This window comes from Carassius auratus, chromosome 11, assembly GCF_003368295.1.
Source record: "Carassius auratus strain Wakin chromosome 11, ASM336829v1, whole genome shotgun sequence".
In the NCBI taxonomy this organism is placed as follows: domain Eukaryota; kingdom Metazoa; phylum Chordata; class Actinopteri; order Cypriniformes; family Cyprinidae; genus Carassius; species Carassius auratus.
The window spans coordinates 2,899,769-2,915,527 of NC_039253.1; the positions used below are offsets into that span (position 1 = coordinate 2,899,769).

Below are 15,759 nucleotides of genomic sequence, written 5' to 3' on the forward strand. Positions count from 1 at the left end.
AAATTGTATGTGTCCCGTGATGAGTAGCTATTTTTGGTCCATTCTCTGGAAAATAAATATGTAGGCCTAGGTAATTTAAAATGCATATCAATTAGTTTAGTTTTGTCGAACTTCAACGTCACACTAATATAGAACCTACAAACTAACAGGTATGAAATAAACGCCACAATACAATAATTTTTAATTTAAGGGTGATTAAATTATCGTAATTTGCGTTAATATTAATTTAAACGCTAGATGGCGCTAGAAGCGCACTGATGCAATTTCAAAGCATTCATGCAACCTTGTTGCATAGTTTTTCACTGAATAATTTACTTTGTTGCAGTACAATAATAATACACTTTATTAACTTACATATAATAAAATATGTAATATAATAGTAAATACAATTTCGAGGGTATATGCTTTTGTCAAGAAATTAAATTACTGCATTGTACAATTTTTTAGGCAACTAAGGAGGAAAATTCACCATAAAATACAATAGTTAGCACAGTTAGTAGCTACAGCAAAAAATAAAATAAATAAATAAATAAATACAATAAAAATAAAAACCGCTAACAGCCTACACCTATTATCAAAAATATCTATTTGGGTATTTTTTCTTTATGACTTTACATTAATGACAATAATAACTATACTGCATTTGCGTTGACCATTGATGTCATGGTGATCTGTTATAAGAAACATGACCAACAAAAAAAAAGTCAAACATTGGTTACATATCAGTGTGGCGAAAAGGACACTGACCTGCGCCGTTAATGTAAACATATCCTTGTTTTAGTTGCTCATTTTCTGCGACCATTTTGATTAATTATGGAGAGACCGAAGCCACGCTCCTAAATAATGAATGAGTATTTAATATTGCACGTCCTCTGGGAGGGACTGCATTGTTAGCGTTAGTTCTGCGAGCCGTCAATCAAAACCATGACCCCGCCCCCTCTTAGCGTCACACGTCTTTCAAGTGACGTCAAAGTGTCTGCAGGTGTTGGAAGAGGCGCAGTATTGGCGTAAGTGACGCTTAAAACGGCTTTTACGGTAAGTCAACAGCAGTAATACGCGTTTGAAATATTTCAGGCTAAATCATTTGCAATCCCTATCGCATGTGTGTGTTTTCCGCTGGGAAAGCGGCGAAATATGAGCGGAATATAAGAAGAATAACCTTCATTTGACATGGACATCATCGCGCATCCTATGCTTCTATTTATACTCGCCATGAAACACACGTCTCGCACATAGCCTTTGAATCCTTAGCGTTAGGTACATTGCACTGATTCGAAAGATAGTTTGCCTCTTCGTTTTGTAAATCTAAATGAGAATACAGAATCGTTGTGTTCTTTAGCCTCGTCTCAGAAGATGGTGAATCAGGTGAAAATATCCTCCGCAGCAGCAGCGGTGCATGTGCAGTTTCCTATTATGTAAGGATGCTCTGCTCTTTTACTGATTATAATTTTATTTGAATTTTACATATAATATGCTAGTATAACATTGTATTGGCTAGGTCTCATAACAGAACCATATTTGCACATGCGTTTTGTTTGCACTAGTCTGAGATATTTTACTCCAACATTCAGCAAAACTGCTGTTATAGTTATTATGTCCTGGATGATTCGGACCATTTTCTCACGTTTGCCACTGTATATATTGGTTGCGTCGTTTATAAACGCTTTATAAAGGCTTGATCGTCTTCCAAGCTGATCCTTTGGCTGATTTCAAAGTGGTTTTGATCACTTTCCAGCTTGGCCAGGCTTTGAGACCAGCTAGACCTGCTTAAACCAACAAACCATCTCAGACTGGTTTAAGGCATTTTCTTTGATCTGGGTTATCTTACTGGTATTTTGAAGCAAATCAGCTTGATGGTTCTTGAACAGCGCAGCTCTCTAACCACACAGTGTCCAGTGCTGTAGGTCTTGATTACCCGGACTTTTGCATTATTGAAGATTTGAGTCTAAAGGAAGAAGAAAGGCGCTCACTGGAGCAGAGTGTGATTGCTGTTGAAACTGGCTATTTTACAACAATAGTTAGCCATAAAGATGTGCTCTCTGCCCCCCTCCCCGAGGTGGTCCGACAGTCTGTTTTTGTTAGGCTGAAAGAGCAGCTGCTCTAAAAGTTAACCTCTATTTTTAGTCTGCTGGAGCACTGTGTTATCAGGAGAGATGCTGACTTTAGGATGCTTTGGTGCTCTGCGAATCTTTCCGACACACCAGACGCGGTGTGCTGAATCACAGATCAGCTTCCAGGGTCTCCTGAGGAGAAGGCTTTTTGTTGAATTTGTGCCGCGTCTGGTGGAAGACGCTTTGATTGTGATGAACACATATAGAACCAGGCCATAGTTGAAGGGAATAATTAAACGTGTCTGAATCTCTAATACAAGTTAGAACAGGAATATTGTTTTCTTTTCAAACATCTGTGAGCTCTTTCTATCTAAAGATCATGATGCCAATGAGCCTTTTGCTAGAATCCAAATGTCTGTTTATTGAATACTGTGTTGAATATGTGGCCTCCAGTTTATACAAACTTATATGCATGTTATTCTGTGGATCACTTTAAGTTTTATTGTGATTGCATGGAACTGAACAACCTCCATGTTCTTCAGAAATTTTCCTTTTGTGTTTTACAGAACTGAAGGAATTTTCATATTTCATAGAATTAAGTGGTCAATCAAGATTATGATTGAAGGCATGTTAAATATCACAACTGGCTTTGCAGTTGTTACACTCTAGAAATATAAAGTCAAGCACATTGCATTGTGGGACACAGTTTTGAAGAGTCTGTTCAGTTCTGTTGTGTACTGTGCACAGGATGCATGCTAAATAGAGTAAAAATAGCAAGCATATGGTAGTGTGAACAGACTCCCTATAGAAGTGTGAATACAGACTCGTGTGATAGAAGTCTGTCATGCTGTGATGGACAGGAATGTTTAAGATGAAATGTCAGCTTTGAATCTCTTTCTCTTTTATATTGTATATAAGATTTATGTTATATTGTCTCTTTTATATGTGTTTTTGTGTTTGAGTTAGAGGGAGGCTACTGTATGTTGTGAATGGGATGGTAGTGTTTTTTAAATATACTGTATTTAAAAAAAACAGAAGGCATTATCTGATAAAGTGTTATCTGTATTTTATGATATAGGCCTATTATAGTACAGTATATATACTATAATAAAAATAATTTTTTTGTATAGCACTTTTCATGCATGGAATGCAACTTAAAGTGCTTCATAAGCAGAAAACAATTAAGAATACAACATCAATATAAGATATTTCAATTCAACAAGTATAAACAAATATACATAAAAAGTGTGTGTGTGTGTGTGTGTGTGAGTGTGTGTGTGTGTGTGTGTGTGTGTGTGTGTGTGTAATTATTCGAGGATGCATTGAATTGATTAAAGGTGACAGAAAAGACATTTATAATGTTAGAATGGATTTCTATTTCAAATAAAAGATGTTCTTTTGACTTGATCTATTTATCCCAAAATCCTGGCAAAAAAAACAATAATTGTTTCCACTAAAATACTGATCAGCACAGCAATCAGAGGAATACATTTATTTTAAAATGTATAAATATAAGGTTTGGGCAATGTCTACAAATTGAAACATCATGATGCAGGCTCAACATGGCGATGTGTATCATCCATCGGCAATAGATGATGCCCCAGGCCTAATAAATATGTATATATTTTTTTGGTATATTTCTGATCAAATAAATTTAGCTTTTTTTAAGCATAAAACACTGAATTCAAACACATGAAAAAAAGTGCAGAGTTTGAATGGTAGTATTTGTCTTTTGCGGTCTGATAAAATAATGAATCAAGGTTGAAGGCATAAAATGTAATCTAATATTATCTGTGGTTAATGACACTGAAAATTATAAGTCAAGTTGAGTGCATTGTATTATGGGATACAAGTTACACATTGTTTCATTGAGTACTGCACATGTTGGTAAATATAGGTCATACAAGTATTTCTGTGCATTCAAAAATATGCAGGCTTAGTGTTATGGATACTGCAGAAATAGTATAATAGCATGCTTTTCCTCCATATATGTTCCAGCAGGGCTCCAGACTGTGACTAAAATGAATGCATTTAAGACCAAAAATATTAATTAGCACGTTTTTGCAGGGCAGGGCCCTATTGATCCCTTATGGCTTTTTTTTTTATGGATTTTTTTTTTAATCTGCTGGTGGTTTTGGGGGGCCTTAACATACTCAAAAACACTTGAAAATTGCCGCACACGTAGGAATCTGTGGCCATTAGGACGCTGCAGATGCTGGGACCCAGGCGTGGCACAGGGGCTCTACAGTGCCCCCTGGAACACAGTCAGAAATCATGATGTATATCTCACACATACTTGAAGGTATTCATAAGAAACTCAGTACACATATAGATCTCATTGAGCTGAACAACTTTCGCACTGCATCTCATAGGCTCCGCCCAACAGGAAGTTGACTTTGAGTCACTTGTCACATTCTGATGGAGGCGTTAAAAACTATTTGTATTCAGAAGGTCCTGTGCCAAATATTGATCCGACACCAAAAGAACATGTCAGATTAATACCGTGGCCTGGCAGCCGCTCAGACGTTTCGTTTTGTTCCGAGTTTCTTGGCTGACTGATTTCTTGGCGACTCTACTGCTGCTGTTTGGTCACAGGTCTCAAGGGATGAATGACAGATAGAGAAATGGGCGAAGATTTACTCAGCCAAAGTCAATCCAAATAAACAGTCATTTTGAAGTATAGCGCTTTTGCTTGGTGTGCCATCCTCAGCAAGCTCTTAAATGTAGCTTACTAAATCACAGTCGCTGTGTTCCAAAGCCTAGTTACCTTCCTTGCTTACTACATAGGCAGCTATTTAGGAAAGAACTATTCACAGCAGCTGCATGCATCATACGGCAACCCTGGCATGAGCTACAGCTGATTTATCCAGTCAAAAAAAACATGCCTTAATGGCACCGTTTTTCAAATTAAATTAGACTGTGTTAAAGCATTATCTCATTAACTTTGACAGCCTTTTACTGGGACATGAAGTCTGACACTTTTTTTTTTTGACCACTTTTGATTGGACTAGAAGATTGAGAGTGTATCTTAGAAAGAAACTAAATTTTGGTGCTTCACAGTGCAAGAGTACATGCTAAATAATATGCATTTTACTCTTAGCTCTCAGAGTTTGTTATTTTTGACTGTGTTTATGGTACATTTGGGAACATAACATCTGTGTTAATGGCTATAAACCGATACCGCTACGTGGCCTGAATGCCCCAAGACGTTATTAAGCAAACATGTCTTTTTTTCTGCATCCTCCAGATGGCTTCAGCTACAGATAACCGTTATGGACAAAAGGAGTCTTCCGACCAGAACTTTGATTACATGTTCAAAATCCTGATCATCGGGAACAGCAGCGTAGGAAAGACCAGCTTTCTGTTTCGTTATGCAGACGACTCCTTCACGCCAGCATTTGTGAGCACGGTGGGCATCGACTTCAAGGTGAAGACCATCTACAGAAACGACAAGAGGATAAAGCTGCAGATCTGGGTGAGGGCACGGAGCACATCTGTGCCAGTTTAAGGCCTTGTTTTGGTCATTGTTTAATGAAGACTAGAAGAAGTTAAAGATGTTTGTTTCATTTTTTGGAATTTACTTTTGCTTGAATTTTTGGAGCTTATTGCATGTCTATTTTCTTACTGGAAGGTCCAGGATAGGTGATTCAGTGAGAATGACTATACTGGTGTTTAAGTCACTGATATTGATTATTAATATAGACTGTCTCATTTAAGACTTCAGAATCAGAGTTTTGGCTTAATGGACAGGCGCCATCTGCTGAGTTTAATGTGTACAATTGCTGAAAATAATTACAATTGTATATGTGTGTGTATATATATAAATATATATAACAAAGTAAAGCATGATAAAGAGCTTGCACATGTAATGGTATAAGATTTCTTAGAAAAATGCTTTATTTAGAAAACCAGAAACTTTCTGTGTTCTTGCAGGATTTGTGAAATAAAGATGATTGAATTTCTTCCTCCTCTTTTAAAAAGCTGTAGTTTGTTGTCTGTCTCTATGTGCTTGTTTGGCCTTCTGCAGAAGTCGAGCCTGTAATGGCTGAATGGAGAGTGTTCATATGATTAACAGGCTCATTTCTCTGGTGCAGTGATGCAGACATCAGTTCTTTAATAGTAGATGCTCATTGTTAGACTTGCTCTCAGGTTTCTTGATAGGAGGAGCCAGATGAAAAAGCAGAAACCACGTTCAGATCCTTTTTTCCTGCTTATGAGAGAAAAGAAGTGCACAGGGTCAATGAAGGAATATTCAAGGGTTTAGTACAACTTATAAAGTCGACATTATGCTGTTTTTTTCAGTTTTCCCCACAGTTTTAGTTTTTTAGGTTTTAAGTCACTGATGGGGCTGCAGCTATTTGATCAAAAATCTGTAAAAACAACTTTAAAGCACCGTCTATTTAATATATTTTACTATATAATTTATTCCTGTGATGCAAAGCTGAATTTTCAGTCTTCTACTATAACACTCCAGTCTTCAGTATCACGTGATCCTTCAGAAATAATTCTAATATGCTGATTTGGCCCTCAAGACACGTCTTATTATTATGAATGCTGAAAACAGTTGTGCTGTTTAATTTCATTGTGTAAACTGTGATCGACTACCATTCAAAGGTTTGATGTAAAAACAGACATTCAACAAAGCTGCATTCAATTGATGAAGTGTAAAAGTAAAAGAAATCGGAATTACAAAAGATTCTGTTTCAGATAAATGCTATTTTTCAACATAGATAAGAATTATTTTAAATAATTAATAATAAATGCTGATAAATGAGTATCAAATCAGCATGACCATAAAGACTGGAGTAATTATTCAGAAAATTCAGCTTTGCATCACAGATAAATGAATAAATTACATCTTAAATATATTGAACATATTTAACATTTACTGTATTTTGTAAAAGATTACTCTTGCATTTGTTCCCATTTCATCTTGTGCATTACTGGTTTGTTCCTTCACAGGACACAGCAGGACAGGAACGCTACAGGACCATCACCACGGCCTACTACCGCGGAGCAATGGGCTTCATCCTCATGTACGACATCACCAACGAGGAGTCTTTTGCCGCAGTGCAGGACTGGTGAGTTAACTAAACATGCATGTTCTGAACAATTACCAACAATCATTTATTATCAAGTTCTAACAAACATGTGAAAAGCATTTTCTTTCCCATTAATGGTACATTAATATTGTGATGTGGAAGAAAAACATTGTGATAATAAAGTTCAGCCCTGGAGGAAAGTTTAACAAGCAAACGTTTGAACAAATGTGACTGTCTCTGGCAGGTCCACACAGATTAAGACGTACTCGTGGGATAATGCCCAGGTGCTGCTAGTGGGCAACAAGTGTGACATGGACGATGAGAGGGTGGTGGCTTCTGAGAGGGGACGACAGCTCTCCGAGCATCTCGGTAAGTCATGTTTACAATATAGTTGGATATTCACAACAATAGTTTCAAATATACTTTCAGATATGAGCCTCATATATAAGGAAGTATCCATTTGCTGATATATACCCTATTTTCCAAAATATATGTCATGTTTTTCATATTCCGAAAAGTCCTAGAACTTTTTCTTACACCTTATGGAAAAGTTTGACTTTAGTCATTTCTATAGTTCTGGATAAGTATGGAAAGAAGAAAACGAGTATGGAAAACTATTTGTGTTTCTGGACTATTGGCCTTATTCTAAAAAAAAAAAATAATAATAATAATAATAATGCACCGTATAAGCAGTGTTTTGTATGCCATTTGGATCATGAAGTCAAATTTTTACTGATAGTTTTAACATGAATAAATAAAATAAAAATGCATATTATCATAACGCAGTCTTATCATAAGCAAATCTCTTAGCTCAAGCACAACCATTTAAATCAGACTGTACTTTGGTGTTTAGTGATCATGCAACAACAAACCACGATTACATTATCAAAAGACAATATAAAAGTGTTAAATTTAAAGTGTTTTAAGTTTCTTCTCATCATGATATAGCTTCAAGAAAATAAATGCATATGATGAACATGCGAGATTGAATCTGCTATGTGCATGAGAAAATGAATATTTATTCAGAGAATTTATGGGCTAAAAATAAAAAATTATATAAAAAATAAAACACCTTTCTACATGTATTGTGTAAGACTAAGCAGGACTTGTCACAACACCCATATATATATTTTGTTGCTCTTCTGTTTCTTTGAATGCTTCTATCGTCCTCATTTGTAAGTTGCTTCGGATAAAAGTGTCTGCTAAATGATTACATGTTAATAACATAATAGCATAGTGACATTCATTTTGAAAGGTGGATAAAAGATTTGAAATAGGGGCTGAACATTTTTCCAAAGCAGTTTAAGTCTGGAAAAGTTTTCTTTTTGAAATGATAAAAGTGAGGAATTTCACTGGGTTTTAGAGTCTTGGATTCTTCTTTTATCTTCAGGCTTTGAGTTTTTTGAGGCCAGTGCCAAGGACAACATTAATGTTAAGCAAACCTTCGAGCGACTGGTTGACATCATTTGCGAGAAGATGTCAGAGAGCCTGGATGCCGGCGATCCTGCAGTGACGGGAGCCAAACAGGGGCCGCAGCTCACGGAGCAGCCCACCGCTCCGCACCAGGACTGCGCCTGCTGAAAATCTCACGGCTCTATCTGCACTGCCTCGCACCGACACACAAAAACCACCCGTTTAGGTTCTTGAAAAAACAAAACAAGGAACACAAAACACTCAGTTCCCATACTGCTGTCTCTGGCCACACCCTCTAGCCCCTCCTCCTCCTCTCCAAATCATTTTGACATCTCAAATTTAATGATGTAATTCAACATGCAGTCCATTCTGTTTTAAATGGAAAGCCTTAGCGCTCTTTTAAAGGGAAGTTAACCTAAAAATGAAAAAAAAATTATTTAATTATTTGCTCACCCTCATCTTGTTCCAAACCTGTATGAGGATTGAACACACAGGACATTTGGGGGAAAAAAAAAAACTGTTTGGTGACCAACATTCTTTCAAATGTTTTCATTTGTGTTCATCTGACAAAAGAAACTCATAAGGGCTTGGAACAACTTGAGGAAGCATTAATAATGACACAATTCTCATATTTAGGTGAACTATCCCTTTAAGGGTTTAATTAGGCCTGAAGTTATGATTAAGCCCAGATTATGTTTTAAAGACTTTATAATTAGGCCAAAATTTAAATTTTAGAATTTTCTGAATCGGGCATCTGGAATACGTTTGCGATGCCTTCATTTTACTTCATATTTTAACATTTTTTCTTCTTCTACTCTTCAATATCGTTAAATTATTAATGAACAAATATAAAAAAGTGAAACGGACAGAGTTTTCTGTATATTTATTCCAAAAAGTGTACATAATAAATACAGTATTTAAATGATACAGTTAGAAATATATATCTAAAACGTTTGTTATTTTTTTGAAATTCTGACAAATATACAGGAAGATGTTTTCATGGTAATTCTTTGCAGTGCTCGTCACAAACGTTTCTTGCTTATTTGTATCTGTGACATTGTATCTTGTTCACTGCCTTGCCTCATGTCATTTCAGTCCTGGGACTGGAAGCCAGATATCATACACAAACATTCCTTAATGTAAATTTGCATGGAAGGAAATAAAGCCATTTAGGCAAATAGTGGTAGCATTCCTTTCTCAATGCTTCGTTAGGTCTAGTCAAGTGTATTTCTAGTCAAAATCCGAGTTTGATTTGTGGCCATGCTGTTGCTTATTTCATTATAGCAGCAGAGCTATAAGCTCGAAATACGTACAATCAACGATACTCTTATACGCTCTCAAAAATTAGCTGAAGTTACTGAGATTTTGACTGGCATTTCCTATGATGACTTTTTGGACTGGCGTGTCCTGTGAAATATTTTACGTGGCTATTAGGCCTGCAACTATAATGCAAAAATCAGTTTGCAAAAAAAAAAAAAAAAAAAGTATTAATGTTTACATGTGCAAGATCCTCCCTGATTATTCCTGCATCTTTCCTTTGCTATTCTGTCTTCCTTTAGTGAAAACATTACTGTAAATTACATTTGAGTCTTTGGTTTTATGTGTGGACTGTGTTGTATCGAGTATGGGCTTTTAAAAAAAATCTAGGTGATATTAACAAAACATATATATTAAAAGAGGATTTAAAGGATGTTCTTTACCTGCTGTTGTGTATGCCTGCTTGTGAATGAATGTGTCACTTTATTACAGAGCAATATTGAAGAAATTACCTTTTCATGCATTGCAGATTATTTATCATTCTGTTAACAGAACATTTTCGTAGGATGGACTGTTTGAAGAAGTGGTTTAATTCCTAGTCGCTGTTGCAAACCAAAGCAGGCAGATAAACTGACTCTGACGTCTACTGTGGAGCAGGTTTTCTGAAATCCAAAAGCGAGACTGTATTTGTGGCGAATATTGTTTATTTAAAAAAAAAAATAATGAAGTCAGCAGAACCATTGCTACATCGGTGAGACCTAGGATGAGTTGTTTGTAGGTGGGTCCTATTTTGGCCTAAAAAACTGATAATATACAGTAGATAGAGGACCTTGGTGAGCCCCTCCAGGTTCAGATCAGTTCATCAAGAGTTGGTTCTCCATTTCCTACATTTATTTTATCTAGAATTATTTTTATTCATGCTTTCCATTGGTTTTTTTTTTTCTTCTGATAATCGAGTGTAATGTACAAGAAAAAAAAACACTAATAGTACTGTACGTACAAAATGTCCAGTGGTGAAATTTACCAAATCAACTGTCTACTGTATGTTGTGAAAATGACAAATAAAAGTTTGTGCCGTTTACTTGAGGCTGTTGATATTCTGAGTTTGTTTTAGACGCCTTATTGAATTTAACGCGGATGGAAACGTTGTGAGGGAAGGTCCTATATCACATCATATTAAATACTCATAAATTCTACAACTATTATATGGAGTGTTATACTGATACAGGCTGAATCAGATGTTGTAATGTTAACAGTCAGCTACTTAAGGTCCATGGAAGAAAACACCACTGAAAAATGCTGAAGTTATGCTTCTTTGGGTTCGAGCCACAGTTAAAATATATATCAAATAGCAGAGGAAAAAAAAAAAAAGTTTATAAAACAATTGATCTTTCATAGAACTTAACCAGTTTTGCAATTGCATTCAATTTTGGAACAACTTGTAGGTGACTAAAGGATGACAATTTTTAGTTTTCAATGAACTCTCCATATAATGCAGAGATGACTCTCTGCAAGCCATTTTAATGTTGACTTCCCAAAGATAGTCTAAATTTACTTTCAAGACTTTACTTCTGGAGATCTCTAGATGGGTAAAGACTCCAGTTCCCTGGACTTTCCTGAATGTCAATACGTGCAACTTTTTTCTTTAGATGTAAAAGAGTTCTCACAGAGAAATTCAAAGCAACTGAAATATTTAACAAAAATGATTTATTCACAAGTGCATTAAACACAAGTCAAGTTACACCATGGTTGCATTTTAAAGCACAAAAACAAAACAAAAAAAACTTAAAACAGCAATGTGAAAACATGCACCAAAATGTGTGACAACAGAAAATAAAAACTTTTTGGAGAAAATGGAAGAGCATCTTTACATCAACTTGTCCAAATTAAAATCTTCAAAGAAATTCAGCACGCCCATTTCAAATTAAGTTCACTCTTTCTGGTTGACGATCAAACTGAGAAAGTAGATGAGAAAAAGTATGAGACAGACCGTAAAAAATTCACGTGTTTTTCCATTAAGGGCTTTTACAAACTCAGTGCAAAAAGTTAAGTACAGTTTGATACACTAACTGAGGCTTGTGAATGAATCTCTTAAAGAAAATACTCTGTAAACTTTATGATGTTAATGTGTGAATGTCAAGAGACCTGAAAAGGTGCTCGTGTCAAAAGGGAGTAAAACAAACGAGCACATGAGGAGATGATGTGTTTTATATCTAGTGTTGGTTTTTGACACCTTGTGGCTTTCCAGGCTTTTTGTCTTGTTGCTGTCCACGGCCAGTTCCAGTCATGCCTCTGCCACGGCCACCAAAGACACCTCAAAAGAAAAAGAAAACAAGTCTGTAAACTGTGTATATGCATTTCAAAAACAGTCACTGCAACATTTAATATGTTCAAAGAAATTATATAGCAAAAGTTGTTTATAAATTTTTTTACAAAAGCATGCAGCAAAACTTTAAGGGGTTAGTTCAACCAAAAATGAAAGTTAGGCCATAAATGACTCCCCTTGAAGTCATCCTAGGTGTATATTACTATCTTCTTTCAGACGAACCCAGTCGGACTTATTAAAAAAAAAAAGTATTGGTCTTTCAAGCAGTTTGATGTTGCACTGCATCAGTCCAAGAGAAGTTTGATAAAAAGTGCATCCATTAAATAAAGTGTCTCACATGCGCCGGTGAGTCTCGTCAAAACCAACGTTTGTTAACAGGAGTAAAGGAAGCAAAGTTTCTTTACTTTAGCAAAGAAATAAATCAGTCTCCTCTTGGCTTATATTGAAATCCTCTGACATTCTTCTTTACAAATCCTTGTTTTGTACTTCTAATTAGTGAACAGTGTTTTGTTTTTATCTTTCCGCTGTGTTTCTGCGTGCGTCACTTCTGAGAGGCGCACGCACAACGCTGATCTCAAATGTCATTGCCCCGAAACTGCTCCGTTTACAACTGTGAGGCCAAGCTAGATTATAGCAATTATTACGTTTTGAATAGGGGAATTTTTCTTACAAAAACGCATCGATTCGGTACAGGCCTTTGTTCACCCCCAGAGTCATGTGGAGACACTTTTTTTTTTTTTTAATAGATGCACTTTTTATTATACTTCTCTTGGACTGATGCAGTGCAACACCCGCTGAGTGCCATCAAACAGCTTTTTTTCAATTTGTTTTAATAACTCTGACTGGATTTGTCTGAAAGAAGAAAGTCATATTCACCTAGGATAACATTTTTGGATGAACTAACACTTTAAGTGCTGTTCAGACTTTTATTATGAAATTAATATAAATGTTCGATCATGTAAAAAACTGGTAAACCATAATTATGATTATGTCATAGTTAGATGTTGAATTTAAATACATCACTGCTAATACTACTAAATAGAATGTCTACTTCAGAAATTGTGTGAAAATATGAAAAAAATTTATTCACATCCTTATATGGATCACTGATTGGCAGACATCTAGTGGAAAGGTTTGGTAATGTGCCCAAACAAAATATTACTAAAAGTAAACTTTTTTTTCTTTTTGATATCCACCTCAAATTTGGAACACAGCTTGTTTAGTTTTATAGCTTTGATTTTCCAGCAGTTTTAGAGTTCAACATATTTTAAAAGACATATTAAAGACCATACTTCAAGATTTACAACTTCCAAGTTGGGAATGTCTTTCTGGAGTCCACGCTCCAATAGTGAGATTAATACTTGATGGTAGCCATTGACTTCCATGGTATTTTCTTCCATACTACGCAAGCCAATGGCTACCGTCAGTTGTTTGGTTACAAAAATCCTTTAAAGTGTTTTCTTTTGTGCTCAACAAAAAAAAAAAAAAACACTAATACAGGTTTAGAAAAACTTGAGGGTGAATAAATTAAAGAATTTAGCAGGGGTTCTGAAATGTGTCTAACCTCTGCCGGCTCCACCACCTCTTCCAGGTCCGCCTCCTCTGCCCTTTCCCTGTGGCTTGTTCTGCTGCATGCCCCCCCGGCCACGTCCCTTCGACATCACATCCTCTTTCACCATATCTATGATTTCATCAGGGATTCGCAAATATTTAATGGTGCTTCCTCTGACATAGCATTCTGGCATCCTCCAAAATTTATCTCCATCCTGCAAATCAGAGCCGGCAGAATTACAACCATTAGATTCCAGCACAGACATGGCTCAATCATGTTTATGCAATCAAAATTGTTCCAAAGAACATGAGGGTGAGTCATTAATGAGGTAATTTTCATTTTTGGGTGAACTAACCCTTTAATATTGTGGAAAGATGTTGTATTTACCCGTGAAGTGCAAATAACTTCTCTCAAGTTGATGTTCATCCAGTTGTCACAGCTGACCAGATGGCCGTTGTACGTTTCACCATTCTTTAACTCCACCAGCTGAAAATAAAATCAGACTAACTTATTTGTTATTCTACTTGTTGATTATTGTGATGTTTTTATCAGCTGTTTGGACTCTCATTCTGACGGCACCCATTCACTGCAGAGCATCCATTGATGAGACACTGATGCAATGCTACATTTCTCCAGATCTGTTCACCAAACTGTTCCGTTAACTGTGCACAGGCGATGTGATCTGCCTCATACTCACCATCGGGTGGTTCTGTGCTGTCTTCAGTAAAGATAATGGGAGCTAGGAAAGAAGAAGAAGAAATCAAATGAACCATTAAAGGTGGTCACGCTTACAGTATTTGACATAAGTGCATGAAAACTTTCTTCAGTGCTCTGAATGAAGAGTACTCGGGATAACTGAATAAAGATTTTAAAAACACTTACAAAGATTGCACTCAAGAAACACAAGAACAGCAATTAGACTAAAATTAATCGTATATTAATAATATAACTGTTGTAATTAAATTCTCTAATATTTCTTAGTGATGCGAGTAAATATTGTTTAAAATACAAGTGTTATATTAAGTCCAGAGGCTAAGTGCTTCTGTTTGGCTGACAATAAAGTCCACTTTGTTGCCACTGGACAATGAAAACCAAAAAAGTGCATCGCGTGTTTCTGACTCTGTAGTGATTTGTATCCGGTTTTATTTTTAAATCAAGTTTTTTTTATGCAAAATTCCACGTCTATGTGCAAAACACGTTCGTTTAAATAAGAGAATTGTACAGAGCTTGAGTATTTATTTATTTATTTATTTATATAGGCAGCACAAATCGATACAGAAACATGCTAACGTTACCTATCAGATTGTGCAACCAAAAAATCTACATAAAAATGCACTGTTTTAAAGGTATGTTTAAATTTTAGGTTAAGGATAGGTATGGACATCCTGAAACCACATGAAAAAGATGTTGGTAGTACAATCTGACAGGTAGCATTTCGCGGGTATCGATTTGTGCTAAGCTACCCATGTATTTAATAGGAGGTAACGTTAGCCAACGGTACACTTAGCTACAGCTTAGCTCTATTCAACAGACCATCTGAGTTTCAGTTTTAGCCTGTAAGTTTATAGACTTTGCTTACCATGTCAGCTGAGTGGCTGATGAGTCTTATTAACTCCCTAGTGAAGATTTAATCGATTAAATTCTTAAATTACGGAAGTTTCTTCGGACTCTTCTTCGAAACACAACGTAGTCTTCAAACCGCCTACTGTTGTACTTCCAGGTGAAAGCGGAAGTTATCAAAATAAATGCCCCACAGCGTGATGTGATATGTACATACACGGCCGCTGCTGGCCAAATCAAATATAATAATAATAATAATAATAATAATAATAATAATAATAATAATAATAATAATAATAATAATGATAATAATAATAAAACACATAAAAAACACTTTTTTTCATCTAAAACTGAACATTTAATTGTTTGGACTTATTGTTTCCATTACAAATAAATATGTAGGTTTCATCATTTTGGACTGTTTTTAATAAATTTCCATTCATTCCAATGGGGTTAATACTGGTTATTCCCAGAATATAGATTCTTATACATTTGATACACTGATATTTATTTAAATAATCTCATCAATCTTGTGAGAATAAGTGAAAGTGAGAATGA

General features: G+C 35.7%; 2 protein-coding genes across 3 annotated transcripts; one reads left to right on the plus strand and one right to left on the minus strand.

Annotated features, from left to right (window-relative positions):
* Positions 1-937: 937 nt before the first annotated feature.
* Positions 938-10,850, plus strand: LOC113110762 (ras-related protein Rab-3A-like). The gene is made up of 5 exons (XM_026274934.1): positions 938-1,035; positions 5,299-5,526; positions 7,014-7,132; positions 7,338-7,462; positions 8,484-10,850. The coding sequence occupies exons 2-5, from the start codon at positions 5,299-5,301 to the stop codon at positions 8,672-8,674; spliced, it is 663 nt and encodes a 220-aa protein (XP_026130719.1). The 5' UTR covers positions 938-1,035; the 3' UTR covers positions 8,675-10,850.
* A 754-nt stretch (positions 10,851-11,604) lies between these two features.
* Positions 11,605-15,356, minus strand: LOC113110763 (U6 snRNA-associated Sm-like protein LSm4). Of its 2 annotated transcripts, XM_026274936.1 has the most exons (6): positions 15,221-15,356; positions 14,339-14,380; positions 14,029-14,127; positions 13,654-13,855; positions 11,997-12,077; positions 11,605-11,718 (listed from the first exon to the last, which is right to left on the minus strand). In XM_026274936.1, the coding sequence occupies exons 1-6, from the start codon at positions 15,221-15,223 to the stop codon at positions 11,714-11,716; spliced, it is 432 nt and encodes a 143-aa protein (XP_026130721.1). In that variant the 5' UTR covers positions 15,224-15,356; the 3' UTR covers positions 11,605-11,713. The 2 variants fall into 2 exon arrangements, with proteins under 2 accessions (XP_026130721.1, XP_026130720.1); XM_026274935.1 differs by having other exon boundaries at positions 11,605-12,077.
* Between the last annotated feature and the right edge of the window lie 403 nt (positions 15,357-15,759).